At 47.4% G+C, this 21,248-nt stretch overlaps 2 protein-coding genes across 2 annotated transcripts in view; one reads left to right on the top strand and one right to left on the bottom strand.

Moving 5' to 3' along the window:
• SYN1 (synapsin I) overlaps positions 1-21,248 on the top strand; it is a 286,198-nt gene that overhangs the window by 132,438 nt on the left and 132,512 nt on the right. The window lies entirely within an intron of this gene.
• TIMP1 (TIMP metallopeptidase inhibitor 1) lies at positions 1,750-19,300 on the bottom strand. Its single transcript, XM_068249846.1, has 6 exons — positions 19,208-19,300; positions 12,706-12,839; positions 8,526-8,602; positions 7,374-7,491; positions 4,631-4,752; positions 1,750-2,261 (listed from the first exon to the last, which is right to left on the bottom strand). The coding sequence occupies exons 2-6, from the start codon at positions 12,812-12,814 to the stop codon at positions 2,058-2,060; spliced, it is 630 nt and encodes a 209-aa protein (XP_068105947.1). The 5' UTR covers positions 12,815-12,839; positions 19,208-19,300; the 3' UTR covers positions 1,750-2,057.

Raw genomic sequence — 21,248 nt, 5'->3', positions numbered from 1 at the left:
ATTTCCTACAATGGCCTCAATTCACTAAGCTTATCTCCTGTCTTTAATAACGTTTCTAGAGTTATCACCACGGTGATGAGGCATGGAGTATTCAGGAAACATTTTACCTCAGGCAAACCTAAAGTTAAATCTTCTGTCTTTAAGTTAACTCTTCAATCCTTAAAATAACTCCAGAATTCTAAAGTTAAAGACAGGCTGTTAACTACAGAGGAGGTAACTTAAGGAATGAAGAGATAAGATAACTCTCTCCCTGGGTGGTGGCAAGTTTACTCTTGCCTTATTATCTCCAGCATGATATTAGTGAATTGAGGCCAAGGTAACAAGGTTCACAGGCAGGATACTGCCAGGAGTACCACGGTCCTCAGAGTTTCTTGTGGGAGGGGTTTCACCCCAATATCAGTCATACAGCTCCCCCTGATGGTCTGTTTGTGAAAAGGAATAGATTTCTCATGTAAAAGGGGGTATCAGCTACAGATTGGGATAAAGTTCAATTCTTGGTCGGAGTTTTTCTTTAAGAACAGCGTGGACTTTGGTCCTTAGTTGCAATGCCGTTACAGGACAAGAGCTGCTCTGCTGCACGGCTGCCCACGTATGGTCGTTATAGTTGCCATAGAAGGAGTCTAACAAAACTAGAACTAAAAGTCTGTCTTCCACCTCCTTGTTGCCTTATAGTTATAGTTTCTGCCTTTGCCCCAAAGTAATGTCAGTGGGAAAATTACAGTTTCCCCATTCAGCTAATACTTAAAGCAGCTAAAATAAAATAAAATGAGGCTCTGATCAGTAATAAAACATTCTATTGCTAATTATAACTCTACTCCAAGATACTATGGTATCTACTGCTTCTGTCAATGTTGCTAAATGACTCCAAACAGCCTGTTTGCAGCATCTGGGCAGAGATAATTATGTGTGTACAGAATGTGTTTTTAAGTGGGTTAAGTTTGAAACAGATTACTCAGTCAGAGACCAGCATAAACTAGCTTGTTTACAGTTAGATTAGCTCAAACATTGGCACTGAAGTCTCTTTTTTTACCTTATTTTCTTATCCAGTCCTCTCCAGCATTAAATTCTAAGCTGATTTGCCACATTCCTGCAGCAGAACGAGTGATTTATGGCCCAGAAATAGCCCAGCAAAGTTCCTGGACTCGCAGATTTTTCTTCCTGGTAGAGGCAGAGCTGTACGCAGTAGTTCTGCCTCCTCTCCAGTCAATCTCCGCTGAACTCCGCCTCTCCCCGCCCCTCTCAGTCTTCTTTCACTTGTGGAAAACAAGCAACAATTGCTCCAGCTTTGTGCAGCTAATTACTTTTGCAGGAAATGGAAGAAACTCGGACTGTGTGAAAACACAGCAGGGCTAGTACTAACTAAATCCACATTGTTCATTACTACTATTTTTCCTTGATAGTAAGGTGCCTGAAACCCCCCCAAGTCTATGTCACTGATCCCCCATACTGTAACACTAGGCAGTGTATACATGTGTATACATTCAGATATTGGGCCTCAGCATTAGCAGTAACCAGTCACTGCTAGGGATTCTGGGAAGTTTAATCCGGAGTCGGATGAATTTTGGGTATCTGGAGTCGGTGTTTTCATGAACTGAGGAGTTGGATGATTTTTGTACACCCTCCTCAGCCCTGGAAGTTTCTACAGGGGAAAGCAAGGCTGCTGCTGGTGGGTGGAGCCTGGGAAGATTTTATTGTTGACCACTTAGGCAAAGTGTTTTGACCCCTCTCCCCAAATGAAGCAAACAACTCTTTTATATACAAAAAACAAATCCTAAAAATATTTATTAAAACAAAGTTCCTTATATAAAAAAAAGCATAGAACATCTAGAAAACAAAACTGCCTCTGGATCTAACAGTGTATACAGAATTAGCTCAGGGTTGAAGCTCACACTCGATAGGCACAAACGTGGGCGGGGTTCTGCTTGGGCTCTTCCTTCCTCCAGAGGCTCCTCCCGCTGGCCACGGCATCCAGTGAGCTGAAGAGACCGCAGATCATGTGACAATGCGTTAGCGAGGATGAAGAGTGGTAAAGTGTGCGCCATATTCTCGAGCCCGTCTTACTTGGAGTTGGATTTGGTGACCATGCTGTATAAGTGGGACTTTAATGAATCCCAGACGCACAGGTCATCGCCGTTGTGGACGCAGGCCCATTTGGCAGCCTGGTGGCCGGAGTAGAGGTCCTTCATCCTCCTCAGTGGGTCAGTCCAGAGACACTGGAGCTTATTGTCTACTTCGCATGGCACTTGGTAACAGTGTTTGATCTGCAGAGAAAGAGAGAGAAAGGAATCGTCATTTGGTATTTTTAGACTTTCTGGAATAGGGAAACAGATGCGTAACCAGCCTCACATACAAGGTCCTCACACAGCAGCTGTTGCAATTAAAGCTGAAAATGACATGTTTCGTAATTATTTCTTCACTGCTGTCGAACAAACACGTCTTAGACTTTCCTCCATTCAGCAATCTTTTTCTTTTTACTGTTGCCACGTCTTGTGGCACAACACTCAGTAACGTTCTGTGCAGAGACAGCAACCAAAATAACCCAAACAGCGCTATTGCTATCTCCCGGCCCAGATTTACATCACTGGAGCCTATAGGCACCGATGTCCTGGCACCCTAGACTTCGCCCTCCATGAACCTACAATCCCCTGCTGAACCGCACTGCAAGTGTGCTGGCTGACCCAGCTGTTACCTCTCCCCTACTTACCTTGCCCGGTATAGATAGCCACAGGTGCCTTTTAGGATTAGGTAGCCAGAGGTATGCTCAGTATTAAGTGGCAACAAGTGCCCACAAGTATTAGGTAGCTAGAGGAACCTCAATATTAAAAAGACACTGAAGCGAGAATAATGCTCGGTTCAGAGCTCATAGTTAGCAGGGACACGCGTGCCCCTGCTAAAATGCCGCTATCCCGCGGCTAAACGGGGGTCCCTTCACCCCTAAACCCCCCCCTGCAAAATCAACGACCAAATTGGTTGTAGATTTTGCTGCTCTTGAGGCAGGGCTAACGGCTGCAGCCCTGCCTCCAGTCGCGTCTATCAGCGGCGCATCGCCGACTCTCCCCTGCCCCTCTCAGTGAAGGAAGACTGAGAGGGGCGGGGGAGAGGCAGAGATACGCTCTGACAGGCGCGTGGGGCAGGGCTGCGGCGGTTAGCCCTGCCTCAATCCGGAAGAGATCCCCCGCTGCTCGGAGGGGATTCCGGGGGTCTGGGACCCTTAATTAGCCGCGGGATAGCAGCGGTTTAGCAGGGGCACACATGCCCCTGCTAACTATGAGCTCTGAAGCGAGATTTATTCTCGTTTCAGAGTCTCTTTAAGTAGCCAGAGGTGCCCCTGACTTAAGGGAGACCTGGTCAATGGAATGCTGAGACCTGGGTGAGTGACCTCTCATTAACGCTCTGCTCGGGACTCGGCATAGGGAAGGAGGCACTCTGGAGAGGAGTGAGCCGCATTTCTATCATCAGGCGCCTTTAGGCACGTGCCTACAGTGCCTGAGGCTTGTTCACATTGTGTTCAGTTTGCGTGGCCGTTAGCGTTGAGCAGTTTTTGATGCGCTTTTTTTTTTCCGATCCCCGGCGCTTAGGTGGGCGATTTGTTCTTGTGCTAAGTGGTTTTCTAAGCATTTTTCCCTAGCGGTTTTTTAATTTACTCCCAGACGCAAGTCAGGAAGTGAACTCTTTGACCTGGAAAATAATAAATACAATGTATTTATTCTTGAAAACGTGAATGCAATCGCTGCACAAAGCAATTTTGTGAGCGCTTTACGTTTTTCCTACACCTTCCATTGAGGCGGAATCGCCCCAAAAATGGTCCATGCACTGCTTTGCTAGCCGCACTGCACACGACCCGCGCTGATATGAGCCTTCTCATAGACATTCATTGTACACGCGGTCGGGGGGCGAAAAAAGCCGAAACCGGCTGCAGTGTGAATGAGCCCTTATGGCAAATCCGGCCCTGGCTATCTCATATGGCCACCCGCATCAAGACGTTACGTTTTATAAATCCAGGGACTGCTCACATGGCATATAATGCCAACTCATTAAAGAGGAACTGTAGTGAAAATAACGTTATAAATAAAATAGCTTTTTTTTTTTTTCTTTCTCACAATATTCATTTATAAATTATACTATTTAGTCAGTGTTTGCCCATTGAAAAATCTTTCCTCTCCCTGATTTACCGTCTGACATTTATCACTGAAGACATCTTCAGTCTTGGCAAAAGCAGCTCTGCGGAATGTTTGTTTCTGAGCTTTCCATTGCCGGGTAAAATAATGGCTGGTCTCCCATAATGCTCTGGGAGGAGAATTTAATGTTAATTAGCCTAGGCTAAGCATCACTGGGAGGGCGGAGCTACATATCAATATACAGCAATACATAGATATAGGAATTGTTTCTGATGCTGAAACCAGGAAAATTACCATAAAAGTGGGTATGCCGAATAATTTACTGCATTCTACCATATGTCACTACAGGGCCTCTTTTAGTGGGTTTCTGTTTAGGGTGTCACATTATCCTTCTTCAGGCATCACTCTGAGCAGCAGTGGTTACAGCACACAGTACGGTTAGTGTATGATCTGTATATAAACGTGGGCGTTAAAGCCATAAATGCAGAAGTGGGTGTGGCCTGTGGTCTCACCTGACAGTCGCAGTTCTTGGCGTACACCTGCATGAAGCCCCTCTTCTGGCAGAAAGACAGGGAGGACCAGGGAGCGATGAAGCTGCAGGAGTTAATAAACACCTCTTGCCCCACGATGTATCCTGCGGATGGAGGAGAGAGAGAGAGAGACATTCGTGAGGATGCTGGGAGGGGGATTGTGAGACCAGAGAGGAGTGTGCAAAGTAAAGCAAACAACACACATACACAGGGAATACATTACTAAAGAGGTGCAGGGAGAACCCATAACTCCTTAATGTGGCCACACACAATACAATAAAATGATCAGATTTTATGACAATTCGATAAAAAAAAGATCGGATTTCCTGAAAAATCGAAAGCTTTTTTTTTTTAATCGAGCAAGAAATCCAAATCGAATTTCCCAATTTTATTTGCTAAAGTTGATCGGGAATGGTGGATTTTTCTGATCAATTTTTATGAAAATGGTGTGTGGTAGATTGGAGAGTTTCCAATCATTTTTATCATAATTAAGGGAAAAATCCAACGTGTGTGTGGTAAATTGGTCAGATTTTTGAAATGTTACAATCACTCAGAAAAATTGATTGCAATTCTTGAATTGAACAGATATTTAAAAAATTGTATGGTGTGTGGCCACCTTTAGGGCTCATTTCCACTATCGCGAATTCGCATGCGTTTTTCGCATGCAAATTCGCATAGCAATACAAGTGAATGGGACTGTTTCCACTTGTCAGGATTCCTTTGCGTTTTTCTGTGCAGAAAAAATTTGCATGGCAGAGCCATCAGAATTCACATACCGCATACCGCTATGCGAATCGCATACAATGTATTTAATAGGAAATTCGCATGAGGTTTGGGTATGCGAATTTTCATGCGAATTCGCATAGAAACAATGGAAAAGCACACCAGCACTGCCATGGTTAAATTCGCATGCATCATCATCCACGCGAATTTGTGTGCAAATTCGCATGGACCTGCATACGAATTTCGCATGCGCATGCAAATTTTTTTCGCAGCGATTCGCACCGCACAAGTGGAAATGCAGCCTTACTCTGCTCTTTTTAGGCATCCAAATCACGCCCACACAGTTTAACGTGGACCCGAACTCTTGCACAGGACTGAAGGAAAACAGGGAAATGCACCCTGTGTGTTTTTAGAGAAAAGAGCCTGTGCAATTCTGCTTCAGCTGCAAGTAATCACATGTGTAATTTAGTTTCAAATAGTTTTTTTTGGGTAAATAAAAACCAATTACACAATACAGCAATTATTCTCTTGCCCCTGTCGGGGCTGTGCTGATTACAAACATAGTAGGAAAAACAGGTAAACAGGTATCATACATGCATTTTGCTTTTGTGTGGAATGTGGTATGAAAAAGCAAAGAGGGTGACAATGAAGTTTTATAGCTTTGGGGTTTATATATAGGTTCATAGTGTAAATGCACAGGAGCATCACATGTGTAATTTGATGTCTCAGCTCAGGAATCTCAGCAGTCCTCAGCAGACACAGCTAATATGTAAGCACAGGATGTTAGCCGTATCTCTGCTTACATAAAAGCAGGAAGTAGACACACTGCAGATGTATTGCAGTATTTCAATCAGCTGTAACAAGGAAACGTTTTTCATCAAAAGTTATTATGCTGTTGCATATCTTGTAGCGCAGAGAGTAAGTTCTGATTTCCGCTTGTGTCTTACTTATAACCAAATATGCTTAAAGTGGAACTTTACTCAGAACTTCCTCTCTGCTCTAAAGATTAGCCACAGCATGATAACCTTTATAGAAAAAAAAAATATTAATTAAAATAAATGGAAATCCTAACAAAACTGAAATTTAGAACATGGTTTGTTTGCATGACATTCCGGTCACCACTTCCAGGTTCCGAGCATCACATGATGCAGAGTAACCAATGAATGCATACTAATGTCAGATTATGGAAGAGTGTGCTGAGTCTGCGATCAACTGTTAAACGCACCTCCCAACCCGCTGTACTGTGAGCCTCACTGCCATGGGAATGTCTGCCGCTGACCAAAGTGGAAAACAGATAAAGCAGTATTGTTTATTAACCACTTAAAAGGGACACTTAAGTCAAAAAAAAAAAAATTAGTTTTACTCACCTGGGGCTTCCAATAGCCCCCTGCAGCTTTCCGGTGCCCTCGCCGTCTCCCTCCGATTCTCCTGGCCCCGCCGGCAGTCACTTCCTGTTTCGGTGACAGGAGCTGACAGACTGGGGACGCGAGTGATTCTTCGCGTTCCTGGCCACAATAGCGCCATCTATGCTGCTATAGCATATATCATATACCATATAGCAGCATAGAGGGTGCTAATGTGTCTGGGAACGCGAAGAATCACTCGCGTCCCCAGCCTGTCAGCTCCTGTCACCGAAACAGGAAGTGGCTGCCGGCGGGGCCAGGAGGATCGGAGGGAGACGGCGAGGGCACCGGACAGCTGCAGGGGGCTATTGGAAGCCCTAGGTGAGTAAAACTCATTTTTTTTGTTTGACTTAAGTGTCCCTTTAAGGACCGCTGTGTTATGTCTAATAGTCTCCTAGCAGCGATCGCCGTTGGGAGACTGATGAGGGAGCGGAGCGCCGTCATTTAAGCGGAGATACACGCCCCCAGGACTGCACGCCAATTGGCGTTAGGAGGTTCTGGGAGGAGCCTGGGGCATCCATGCCAATTGGCGTGGAGCGGTCTTGAGGTAGTTAAACAATATCAGTAATAAAACACCTGTAAACTTTCAGAATACTGACCGGCTACCAGGAACTCTTCGCTCTTGTTAGTTGAGGCATGGCGATAGCCGCACAGGCTGTCGGACTTGGCAGTGTACACGTACTGGATGTCCTCCAGTTCTTTAGGCGCCTTGAAGACCTATCAGGAAAGAAGCAGATTGTTGTGTGTTTTAGAATTCTGAGAGCAGCATGTATCCATCCAGCATGATCCAACAGGCCTAAATATGTAGAGCTGAGCTGAGCGATACTTTCTGCTGGCTTATAGAGTACATTTCAATATCTGCCTTCACTAACAGCTATGATCCATTGCAAAGCATGGTATTATAACCTAATCAGGCAGCCAATAAAATTTATGGTTTTAAGGGGAACTCTAGGTCTTTTCAATGCTAGAACTATACATTCCTGACACTGTTGTGATTAGAGCCCAATTAGGCTGGGTTCACAGTGGTCAGTTGCATAACGCACACATTATAATGACTGTGAACTGCAATGGAGACTGGGCATAGACGTTAATACAAATCCTCATGCAGCGATCTGTTACGACGCAGTACTGTGAACAGGCCCATAGAATTGTATAGGCAGTGACCTGACATGCAGAATTGTTCTGCAATGCAACTGAACACCATGAACTAGCCCTAAAACTTTTAGAACTTTTTGGAATTTTTTAAATGGAAAAATCCTGTTGGTTATCTCTGCAGGGCTGTAACTGATCACCTGTCTGTCCGTAAAACCGTCTCTGCATGGTATTGCTATTTCTGGCTGCTAGCATCTTTAGGGTATTATAAGGTCCCACCCATGGTTTGTACGGTAATGTAGGAATTCTGGGAATTGTAATATGTCATCTATGGCTCTTCCTACTTTGTGTGTCATATGGTCCTACCTGATTCACCTACCCCCAGCTGAAACAAGAGGGGGGGGGGGGGGGGAACTAAAACTGTAAGGGGTACCAAAGGGTTGGCAGGGGAAAGGATTTGAACATGGGGGGGGGGGATCAAAGTTTTGCTGGGGAAGGCCATAATTTATAGTTACGCCATGGCATGCTTGTTTTCCTATTTGTGTCCCCACATTTACACAGTGGCCCTTTTGTCATACAGTCTGCAGAGTCACCTGACCAGGCAGACTCGTCACATAGTGTAAGAATTTAGCATCTGTCTGGAAATGAGAGCACCTTACCTTTGTTGTCTTAACTTGGTACTGAAGCCTCTCGTCGTTTTTCATTTCTTTCTGTGCAACGAACTTTGCCTTGATCACTGCAGAGAAACATTTAACCATCAGTACTGGTGATTCGAATACTATATATTAATAATCCTTACTGATAAGGAATTACAGCCATAAAACTCATTCCTGGCAGAGAACAGCCTCTGAGTGCAGGGGATTGATAAAACAGGTCAATAGTTCATACAGTAGATTGTAGCTCTGGGACACTGAAAGACTGGGTCATATAGCTGAGACAATAAAATATTTTCCCTACTCTTACAGGTTTTAAACAGAAAATAAAAGTTGGGATTATAAAAGAAAAGTCATTTTTAGGAGTAAGTGATGTTTTTCTCATCAGTTTATTTTCACCCCAGGTTTCCTTTAAGCTGTCTTGTGAGTCACGCTTGGTGTCCCTCTAAACGGAAGCACAGCCCAGTTCTATCATTAATCCCATCTGCAGGTTGGGACTTGAGCTGTCGCTCTGCGGTATAAAAGACTATGATCCAGCGACTTTTCAGCACCCACTCATCCAGCCAGAGCGATGCAGCACACAGATGTGGCCATGTTGTGTCTGCCTAAGCACAGGGCTGCGACCTGCAATTACTGCTGGGAAAAAGACTGTTTATAAGACTTTGCTTAAAAAAAAAAAAAAGCAAAATAGATTGCCATTACCTTTTTAAAGGACAACTGTAACAAGAGGGATAAGGCTGCCATATTTATCAAGCAATACCACTTGCCTGGCTATCCCGCTGATCCTCTGCCTCTTATCCTTTTAGCGACAGACCCTGAACAAGCACGCAGCAGATTAGGGGGTTCCAGGGCTGGTGCTAGACTTTTTGCTACCTGAGGCAAACTTGTGAGCATGCGCAGCCCCCCCAACTACGAATTGGAATGATTGTAAAGCACTCGACAATTTGCACCATGCGTTATAGCTGCAGTGAGCCCTCCAAAAGACACCCTCAGTGTAAGGTAGGTAGGCAGGAATAGGTGTCCCCTGTGTTGGTAGCTAGGTAACGGTACCCCCAGTATAGGTTAGCCAGGTACAGTTGTCCCCAGTATAGGTTGGCCAGGCACTCTTCACTTCCTGTTTCTGTCTGGTGGTGCTGTCCCCAGACTTCTGCCGCCTGAGGAAGTCGCCTCACTTGGCATCATGGGCCGACCAGCCCTGGGTGTTTCTGACATTATTGTCAGATCTGACATGATTAGTGCCTGCTTGTTTCTGGTGTTATTCAGACACTATTGCAGTCAAATAGACCAGCAGGGCTGCCATGCAACTAGTATTGCATTAAAGGAAATAAATATGGCAGCCTCCATGTTTTTCTCACTACAGTTGTCCTTTAACATTGCCACTTTTATAACACCAAAATTATAAAAGAGTGATCCGATTTTAAAAGTGCCGGAAATCGCTGCAGAAATTGCTACCAAGGTATCTGATAGGTTACGCTTTGGGGGTGTACCGGTGCTTTTTGATGGAGTGATTTACAAGCAACAGCGTTCTGAAGACTGTTTGGTGATCTATAAAATGCCAGCCAGACTGATCTGGATTTCCGATGACATTAGCCATCCTAGAAAAGTGACGGCGAGGCTGAAAAACATCTGATCTTCTCAGCTGATCTCCCCTATCATAGACCTGGCATTGAGAATAGCGCTGTCATTCCTGCTCTATCCCTCTCTGATACAGGCACAGCAGCTTCTGAGCTGGGCTTCACATAACACACTGCGGAGTGACTGCTGTGTGAAAGCTGAATAGCATTGAGAGATGAACAGCAGTGAGTCAGGCACAGTCATCAGAATTCCGCAGCTGCAAACGCTCACTCGCAGCCGATGTGTGTTGTCAGTAGACATGAACCGAATACCCGACTCCCATCCTCTCCAGCTGCTTTTAAAGGGAAATGTATCTTTTGTGGTTTGACTGACACAAATCTAGCTGAGAGCTGTACAAGTAAAATGTCATCTTTGAAATTCATTCACCACAGTTGAAAAAAAATCAGAAAGTGACAGCAAGCTCAAGCTGCAGCTGTGGCAATTGTATTATGTTTGGAGTACAAATTGCCCTTAAAGTGGACCTGAACTCTTGCACAGGACAGAAGGAAAACATAGAGAAATACACCCTGTATGTATTGAGGGAGTTTAGCCTGTCTAATTCCCCTTCATCCATGACTAATCACAGGTGTAATTTCATCTCTTAGCTGTGTCAGCTCAGGAATCTCAGCAGCCTCGGTAGAGCAGCTAATATGTAAACACAGGATGTTAACCCTCTGTCTGCTTCCATGAAAGCAGGAAGTAGACACACTGCAGATTTATTGCTGGATTTGTATCAGCTGTAACAAAGAAATGTTTTTCTTTAAAGGTCATTATGCTGTTTCTTTTCTTTTAGAACAGAGAGGAAGTTCTGAGTTCAGGTCCGCTTTAAAGGGAACCTGAGATGAGAGGGATATGGGGGTTGCCATATTTATTTCCTTTTAAACAATACCAGTTGCCTGGCTATCCTGCTAATCCTCTGCTTCTAATACTTTTAGCCATAGACCCAGAACAAGCATGCAGCAGATCAGGTGTTACTGACTGAAGTCTGATTGGATTAGCTGCATGCTTGCTTCTGGCGTCATTCAGACACTACTGCAGCCAGAGATCAGCAGGGCTGCCAGGCACCCCGTATTGTTTAACAGGAAATAAATATGGTAGCCTTCATAGCCCTCTCAGTTCATGTGTCCTTTAAACACCCACCTTAACCATCAGTATTTAGATGCGCAGAGCAGGAGCTACTGTTACTCATTTTCACCACCTACACATCTCCTCACGCTCCTATCTGCCAGTTTCTGTTAAAGCGTCCCTATACTTGATTGAATATGGCAGTGATTTATTGAACCCTATCACGACTGTGGCTGTCAGACCCCTGCAATGCATTGTGGGACTTGTAGTTCCTTAAAGTGTAACTGTCGGGCATAAAATCAAAAATCAATTATTTTTATCAGGTAAACAAGTAATAAGGATGCTAACCAGGCATTCCAAAAGTTAAAATCACTATTACTTTTCTTGTCTATAAATTATCATTCCCCACTTTACCTGTCTCTTATTTGGTACGTTGCCGCACAAAGGAAGTTGCAGGGCATACTGGGTTTGCTTCTTTATTTCCCCTCAGACTTAACTAATGTACAGAAGCAAAAAAGGACAACCCAGCATGCCCTGCAACTTCCTTTGTGCAGCAACGTACCAAATAAGAGTCAGGTAAACTGGGGAATGATCATTTATAAACAAGAAAAGTAATAGAGATTTTAACTTTTGGATTGCCTGATTAGCATCCTTATTACTTGTTTACCAGATAAAAATAAATAATTGATTTAAGATTTTATGCCCGACAGTTACACTTTAACAGCTGGAGAGGCAAGGTTCCCTACCTCTGCGTAGCATTACCCTGCAGTAAAAAAAGGCTAACACATTGCAATAAAAACGCCCTAGTGTGAAAGAGGCCTCACTGTTTGGCCATATCGCACCGCAAAGGCGCGGAGTGACCTTTCAGCAACATTGACTGAAGAATAATCAAAGCACGGTAAGTTCAGAGCAGAATACAGCAGCCTGCAGTCAGAAGAGAATTCTGGGTACTCTGCAATTCCGTAGCTCTGCACAAATAAGCCTTTAGCTTGGTTTGTGTGTTTAAACGATTCCCTGCCTTGCTGCTTGCAGCCTCTGGACAGATCTGGCAGCTCTCCCGCGGATTTTGGGAAGGTTTCTTGTGGTTTGTAGGGAGGATGTTAGCTGCGCGGTGATGTCATATCACCACTTCGCTAAGTTCTCAATGAGGTGTTGTATTCCTGCCTTCAGTGCATGGTCCCTTCTCCCACCTCCTTCCCCTCCCCTATCACTAGGGGGCTCTGCCTGGCTAAGGCTGGTACACTCTGGTAAACATAAGGCATCTAACTCACTTGGGCTGGATTCTTTACTGCTTTTAGGTGGAAAACATTTGCCACTCTCACCTGGGTCATATCAGAACATACAGAAGCCTGCTGAAAGCGTTTAGAAACAATCCAGCCGTCTGGGATGGTCTCTCTCCTGACTTTACCCTGTCCCTCCGGCTTTAGTGAATTTTGTAGTACCCCATGTCCCCCCTCCCATATATTGTATAACTTAAAGTGACATTTACAATACACATTGCTCTTACCGAAAGCAGAATCGCAGTACACAGACTGGGGGTGCCTCTGACCGCATGTGCAGGACCAGGCTTCCTGACTTAAGCACCCCAAAACCATCAGTACCAACAGGGAGAACATGGTGAAGACTGGAAGCTGTTGGGAGCTGTGGAAGAACAGGAGACACATTATTAGTGATTGTATACCGTCGTTAGATGAGAACCTTCCTGGCAGTCAATAGCTAATATATTTTTGTGATCAAAGCCAGGGGCTGCGTCTCAGAGCTGTGCAACCGTCTGACTGTTCCTTCTAGGAAACGGTTTAAGTGATTCTGTATAAAAATTATATTTTAGATATTTTCATGTCATAGAAGTAGATAGGTGAGGGTCTGTTAAAGTAAAAGGCACAGGAGGGGTTAAGTACTGTATTGCCAAGCTGAAGCAGGTTAAGGGTTAAGCTGCTGCAAATGTAGGATTCATTGTTGCTATGTTGGATGGTGACAAGGAAGGGGTTATGTAATAAGTAGCGGGAGAGGATAAATGATGCTGAGAAAGGCTTTGCTATGAGAGGAGATAAATTATGCTGCCTAGTGCTCGGCAGGAGAGGAATTAAGTGATTTTGGACAAGGCCCTGGCAGGATAGGGGTTAAATGATTTTGTGCAAGGCTCTGAAAGGATAAAGGTAAAGTGATTCTGCATAAGGCTCTGGCAGGATAGGGGTAAAGTGAAGGTGTGCAAGGCTCTGGCAGGATATGGGTATAGTGATGCTGCACAAGGCTCTGGCAGGATATGGGTATAGTGATGCTGCACAAGGCTCTGGTGGGATAGGGGTAAAGTGATGCTGCACACGGCTCTGGCAGGATAGGGGTAAAGTGATGCTGCACAAGGCTCTGGTGGGATAGAGGTAAAGTGATGCTGCACACGGCTCTGGCAGGATAGGGGTAAAGTGATGCTGCACAAGGCTCTGGCAGGATAGGGGTAAAGTGATGCTGCACAAGGCTCTGGCAGGATAGGGGTAAAGTGATGCTGCGCAAGGCTCTGGCAGGATAGGGGTAAAGTGATGCTGCACACGGCTCTGGCAGGATAGGGGTAAAGTGATGCTGCACACGGCTCTGGCAGGATAGGGGTAAAGTGATGCTGCACAAGGCTCTGGTGGGATAGGGGTAAAGTGATGCTGCACACGGCTCTGGCAGGATAGGGGTAAAGTGATGCTGCACAAGGCTCTGGCAGGATAGGGGTAAAGTGATGCTGCGCAAGGCTCTGGCAGGATAGGGGTGAAGTGATGCTGCACAAGGCTCTGGCAGGATAGGGGTAAAGTGATGCTGCACAAGGCTCTGGTGGGATAGGGGTAAAGTGATGCTGCACACGGCTCTGGCAGGATAGGGGTAAAGTGATGCTGCACAAGGCTCTGGCAGGATATGGGTAAAGTGATGCTGCGCAAGGCTCTGGCAGGATATGGGTAAAGTGATGCTGCGTAAGGCTCTGGCAGGATAGGGGTAAAGTGATGCTGCACAAGGCTCTGGCAGGATAGGGGTAAAGTGATGCTGCACAAGGCTCTGGCAGGATAGGGGCAAAGTGATGCTGCACAAGGCTCTGGCAGGATAGGGGTAAAGTGATGCTGCACACGGCTCTGGCAGGATAGGGGTAAAGTGATGCTGCACACGGCTCTGGCAGGATAGGGGTAAAGTGATGCTGCACACGGCTCTGGCAGGATAGGGGTAAAGTGATGCTGCACACGTCTCTGGCTGGATAGGGGTAAAGTGAAGCTGTGCAAGGCTCTGACAGGATAGGGGTATAGTGATGCTGCGCAAGTCTCTGGCAGGATAGGGGTAAAGTGATGCTGCACACGTCTCTGGCAGGATAGGGGTAAAGTGATGCTGCACAAGGCTCTGGCAGGATAGGGGTAAAGTGATGCTGCACAAGGCTCTGGTGGGATATGGGTAAAGTGATGCTGCACAAGGCTCTGAGGGATAGGGGTAAAGTGATGCTGCACAAGGCTCTGACAGGATAGGGGTATAGTGATGCTGCACAAAGCTCTGGCAGGATAGGGGTATAGTGATGCTGCACAAGGCTCTGACAGGATAGGGGTATAGTGATGCTGCACAAGGCTCTGGTGGGATAGGGGTAAAGTGATGCTGCACAAGGCTCTGGCAGGATAGGGGTATAGTGATGCTGCACAAGGCTCTGGTGGGATAGGGGTATAGTGATGCTGCACAAGGCTCTGACAGGATAGGGGTATAGTGATGCTGCACAAGGCTCTGGCAGGATAGGGGTAAAGTGATGCTGCACACGTCTCTGGCAGGATAGGGGTAAAGTGATGCTGCACAAGGCTCTGGCAGGATAGGGGTAAAGTGATGCTGCACAAGGCTCTGTGGGATATGGGTAAAGTGATGCTGCACAAGGCTCTGGTAGGATGGGGTAAAGTGATGCTGCACAAGGCTCTGGTGGGATATGGGTAAAGTGATGCTGCACAAGGCTCTGGGGGATAGGGGTAAAGTGATGCTGCACAAGGCTCTGACAGGATAGGGGTATAGTGATGCTGCACAAGGCTCTGGCAGGATAGGGGTATAGTGATGCTGCACAAGGCTCTGACAGGATAGGGGTATAGTGATACTGCACAAGGCTCTGGTGGGATAGGGGTAAAGTGATGCTGCACAAGGCTCTGGCGGGATAGGGGTATAGTGATGCTGCACAAGGCTCTGGTGGGATAGGGGTATAGTGATGCTGCACAAGGCTCTGACAGGATAGGGGTATAGTGATGCTGCACAAGGCTCTGGCAGGATAGGGGTATAGTGATGCTGCACAAGGCTCTGGCAGGCGAGGGGTAAAGTGATGCTGCACAAGGCTCTGACAGGATAGGGGTATAGTGATGCTGCACAAGGCTCTGGCAGGATAGGGGTAAAGTGATGCTGCACAAGGCTCTGGTGGGATGGGGTAAAGTGATGCTGCACAAGGCTCTGACAGGATATGGGTATAGTGATGCTGCACAAGGCTCTGGCAGGATAGGGGTATAGTGATTCTGCACAAGGCTCTGGTGGGATAGGGGTAAAGTGATGCTGCACAAGGCTCTGGCAGGATAGGGGTAAAGTGATGCTGCACATAGCTCTGGCGGGATAGGGGTAAAGTGATGCTGCACAAGGCTCTGGTGGGATAGGGGTAAAGTGATGCTGCACAAGGCTCTGGTGGGATAGGGGTAAAGTGATGCTGCACAAGGCTCTGGTGGGAAAGGGGTATAGTGATGCTGCACAAGGCTCTGGCAGGATAGGGGTAAAATGATGCTGCACAAGGCTCTGGCAGGATAGGGGCAAAATGATGCTGCACAAGGCTCTGGCAGGATAGGGGTAAAATGATGCTGCACAAGGCTCTGGCAGGATAGGGGTAAAATGATGCTGCACAAGGCTCTGGCAGGATATGGGTATAGTGATGCTGCATAAGGCTCTGGCAGGCGAGGGGTAAAGTGATGCTGCACAAGGCTCTGGCAGGATATGGGTATAGTGATGCTGCATAAGGCTCTGGCAGGATAGGGGCAAAGTGATGCTGCACAAGGCTCTGGCAGGATAGGGGTAAAGTGATGCTGCACAAGGCTCTGGCAGGATATGGGTATAGTGATGCTGCACAAGGCTCTGGCAGGCGAGGGGTAAAGTGATGCTGCACAAGGCTCTGGCAGGATATGGGTATAGTGATGCTGCATAAGGCTATGGCAGGATAGGGGCAAAGTGATGCTACACAAGGCTCTGGCAGGATAGGGGTAAAGTGATGCTGCACAAGGCTCTGGCAGGATAGGGGTAAAGTGATGCTGCGCAAGGCTCTGGCAGGATAGGGGTAAAGTGATGCTGCACAAGGCTCCGGCAGGATATGGGTAAAGTGATGCTGCGCAAGGCTCTGGCAGGATATGGGTAAAGTGATGCTGCGCAAGGCTCTGGCAGGATAGGGGTAAAGTGATGCTGCACAAGGCTCTGGCAGGATAGGGGTAAAGTGATGCTGCACAAGGCTCTGGCAGGATAGGGGCAAAGTGATGCTGCACAAGGCTCTGGCAGGATAGGGGTAAAGTGATGCTGCACAAGGCTCTGGCAGGATAGGGGTAAAGTGATGCTGCACAAGGCTCTGGCAGGATAGGGGTAAAGTGATGCTGCACAAGGCTCCGACAGGATATGGGTAAAGTGATGCTGCGCAAGGCTCTGGCAGGATATGGGTAAAGTGATGCTGCGCAAGGCTCTGGCAGGATAGGGGTAAAGTGATGCTGCACAAGGCTCTGGCAGGATAGGGGTAAAGTGATGCTGCACAAGGCTCTGGCAGGATAGGGGTATAGTGATGCTGCACAAGGATCTGGCGGGATAGGGGTAAAGTGATGCTGCACAAGGCTCTGGCAGGATAGGGGTAAAGTGATGCTGCACAAGGCTCTGGCAGGATAGGGGTAAAGTGATGCTGCACAAGGCTCTGGTGGGATGGGGTAAAGTGATGCTGCACACGGCTCTGGCAGGATAGGGGTAAAGTGATGCTGCACAAGGCTCTGGCAGGATAGGGGTAAAGTGATGCTGCACAAGGCTCTGGTGGGATGGGGTAAAGTGATGCTGCACACGGCTCTGGTGGGATGGGGTAAAGTGATGCTGCACAAGGCTCTGGCAGGATAGGGGTATAGTGATGCTGCACAAGGATCCGGTGGGATAGGGGTAAAGTGATGCTGCACAAGGCTCTGGCAGGATAGGGGTAAAGTGATGCTGCACAAGGCTCTGGCAGGATAGGGGTAAAGTGATGCTGCACAAGGCTCTGGTGGGATGGGGTAAAGTGATGCTGCACAAGGCTCTGGTGGGATGGGGTAAAGTGATGCTGCACACGGCTCTGGTGGGATGGGGTAAAGTGATGCTGCACAAGGCTCTGGCAGGATATGGGTATAGTGATGCTGCACAAGGCTCTGGCAGGATAGGGGTAAAGTGATGCTGCACAAGGCTCTGGTGGGATAGGGGTACAGTGATGCTGCACAAGGCTCTGGTGGGATGGGGTAAAGTGATGCTGCACAAGGCTCTGGCAGGATAGGGGTAAAGTGATGCTGCACAAGCCTCTGGCAGGAGAGGGGTATAGTGATGCTGCACAAGGCTCTGGCAGGATAGGGGTAAAGTGATGCTGCACACGGCTCTGGCAGGATATGGGTAAAGTGATGCTGCACAAGGCTCTGGCAGGAGAGGGGTAAAGTAATGCTGCACAAGGCTCTGGCAGGATAGGGGTAAAGTGATGCTGCACAAGGCTCTGGCTGGATAGGGCTTAAGTGGCGTTGTACCACCTTCTGGCTGAGATGGAGTTGAGTGATGTTGAACGGGGTTTTTTTCTGGAAAGTAGGTAAGCGTTGTTCTACAGGGCTGCTCAGTGGAAGTGGTTAATCGATGTCCTGAAAAGCTCTGGCAGCAAAGGGGTTAGGTTATATTGGACTGTTGCAGAAGAGGAATTAAAAAATGCTCATCTTGGCTGTAGAATGATTAGGATAATTCAGTTGCACTTGGCATATGAAGCTGCTAATCAATAATGCAGTGCAGGGCTGGTGAAGGGTTAAGTGTCAGGTCGCTGGCTCATTGGTGATGCTGTGCACAGCTCTGGAGGGTGAAAGTACAGAGCGGATTGAGGGAATTAGGGAAGTTATGCAGTACTGGGGGGTGCTAGTGAGGAGAATTACTGCTCTTTTGGACTCTGAGGGGATATGAGGGGATTTAACACAGCGATCTTACAGATGAGGGTCAGGTAGGGGGTTAAGCATGCAGGTCGCTGCTCTGTTAGTGATCCTGTGCAGTTTAATAAAGTTAGTTAAGAAAGGAAGACAAGTGCAGAGATATAGGTAAATATGAAGACACCCCCCCCCCCCCCCCCATCCTATAGAAGCTGCACAGAAATCTTCCATCACACAGGGACTGGGAGAGGCTCCCCCAGGGATAGGTGAGTGCGGACAGCAGAAATCTCCCATCACACAGAGACTGGGAGAGGCTCCCCCAGGGATAGGTGAGTGCGGACAGCAGAAATCTCCCATCACACAGGGACTGGGAGAGGCTCCCCCAGGGATGGGTGAGTGCGGACAGCAGAAATCTCCCATCACACAGGGACTGGGAGAGGCTCCCCCAGGGATGGGTGAGTGCGGACAGCAGAAATGTCCCATCACACAGGGACTGGGAGAGGCTCCCCCAGTGATAGGTGAGTGCGGACAGCAGAAATCTCCCATCACACAGGGACTGGGAGAGGCTCCCCCAGGGATAGGTGAGTGCGGACAGCAGAAATCTCCCATCACACAGGGACTGGGAGAGGCTCCCCCAGGGATAGGTGAGTGCGGACAGCAGAAATCTCCCATCACACAGGGTCTGGGAGAGGCTCCCACAGGGATAGGTGAGTGCGGACAGCAGAAATCTCCCATCACACAGGGACTGGGAGAGGCTCCCACAGGGATAGGTGAGTGCGGACAGCAGAAATCTCCCATCACACAGGGACTGGGAGAGGCTCCCCCAGGGATAGCTGAGTGCGGACAGCAGAGAGAGAGAGAGCACAGACGGCCACTTACCCGATTTCAGGATTGTGAGTGCGTCTGGAGCTCAGATCTGACTCTCTCCATGCCACATCTGGAATTTAAAGCTCTCACCGCCCCCTCCCTTCACTGCTATGATTGGCTAAAAGCCCAGCCCTCAGACGCCATCCCTGTTAGTCAGAGATTTCAAAACAGGAAAAGATCATACAGGCAGCTGGGAAATGAGTCTGGTCACTGACAGGGTTAGGGGCATCACCCAGCTAACGTTACCAGATCAACCAGGTACAATCCAGACCCGACGTGCTCTGCAGCTCTGTAACGACCACTGTGCATGGCTGCAGCGATGCATGCGGTGTCACCGTGATGTCATCGTGTCACAGCGCGCATCTCACACGCTCCTAAAATGCTGCCCACGCTGACCCAGTGAGATGATTCAGCTAGAACAACCAAAAGTAACAAAAGTCATAAAAAAGAGAAAGACCCACAACAACCGATGTATTCACCCCAGGAAATCAGTAACCACAAAACACTAAAAAAAAAAGTCTAAAGCTGCGTACACTGTTCAGATCAGGCCCTGTTCACACTGGGGATCGCAGAACGCTAACGATTGTCACTAGCGTTTTGCCGTGGCTTTATTTTCCACGATTATCGCATATTTTTTTCTGTACATATTCGCAATTTGAGCGGTCGTGATTCACGTTGTAAATACATTGCTATCGAGATCACTCTAAATCGCAAAAAATATACTGTATGTAGCACGTTTGTGTTTACCGCGCGCGGCAGTGAGATCCCTGCCATATAGTTTACGTTACCCTAGCGCTTTAAGGAGCACTAGCAATTGCGAGCGATTTGCTAAACAGCCACTAATTGCCCCAGTGTGAATACGCCCTTAGGCCTGGAACCCACTGAAAACCGCAAACGCAAAACGCAACCGCTAGCGTTTTGTCTGAGCGGTTTGCAAGCGGATTCATGCGCGTTTTTGGTCGTGTTTTACAACATTGCATTTTTTTCCCCAGCGGGTGACTAGCGTTTTGCGTTTTGCGTTTTTATCCTGATTGGTCATGTGAATTATTTTTCATTTTGTTACAGTGTGCTGAACCGCAAAACGCTAGCAAAACCGCTCAGTTTAGGTTTTGCTGAGCGGTTCCGCTAGCGGTTCAATACTTTACATTGAAGCGCTAACGCTCCCAAAATGCTGCACGTCCTGCGTTTGCGTTTCTGAGAAACGCAAACGCTCCTGTGGAAGTTGCCCCATCCATTAACATTAGCCCAGCGTTTTGGCAAACTGCTAGCGTATCGCAGTGCTGCCAAAACGCTGCCAAAAGCGCTCCTGTGGGTTCCAGCCCTTACTGTCGCCTGTCCGGGAGCAGGACACGATCCCTGGGACGACAGTGCAGACTAGTGACACATTCTGTCACTATGGAGGGAGGTGGACAGACTATGTGCAGCGCACGACGCTGGGGGGGAGCAAGGGAGAGAAAAAAGAAACATCTACCATTTTTTCTCAGTCGAAAAAAGTTTCTTTTCTATCTCTTATACAAACATTTAAAAAAAAAAAAACACACACACAGAAAAAGCAATAGATTTGATTGCACTCCTGAAGTGAGGATGATAATAAGGCTGCCATATTTATTATCTCTTAGGCAATATCAGTTGCCTGACATCCTGCTGATCTCTTGGCTGCAGTAGTGTCTGAGTCACACACCTGAAACAAGCATGCGGCTAATCCAATCACACTTCAGTCAGAGCACCTGATCTGCATGCCGGTTCAGGGTTTATGGCAAAGGGCCCGTTCACACTGCACGCATTTCCAGGCGCGTTTTGGAAAAGCGCGCAGGAGGCCGACACGCACGACATCAGACAGTGCATAGAGTGCACTGTCTGATGTTTACACTTTTTGCAAAAACGCGCGGCTGTCCCGTTCACTTTTCAGTGATGGGATCAGCCACGCAACACAAACGCACGCATGGCCATCCGCGTTTGTAATGTGAACGGCCCCTAAATGTATTAGAGGCAGAGAATCAGCAGGGCAGCCGTGGCCACTGCAGTGTTTAAAGGACAACTCAAGCAAGAGGTA

The sequence above is a fragment of the Hyperolius riggenbachi genome, chromosome 8 (assembly GCF_040937935.1).
Source record: "Hyperolius riggenbachi isolate aHypRig1 chromosome 8, aHypRig1.pri, whole genome shotgun sequence".
In the NCBI taxonomy this organism is placed as follows: Eukaryota; Metazoa; Chordata; class Amphibia; order Anura; family Hyperoliidae; genus Hyperolius; species Hyperolius riggenbachi.
This window is presented reverse-complemented; position numbering and strand designations above follow the sequence as displayed.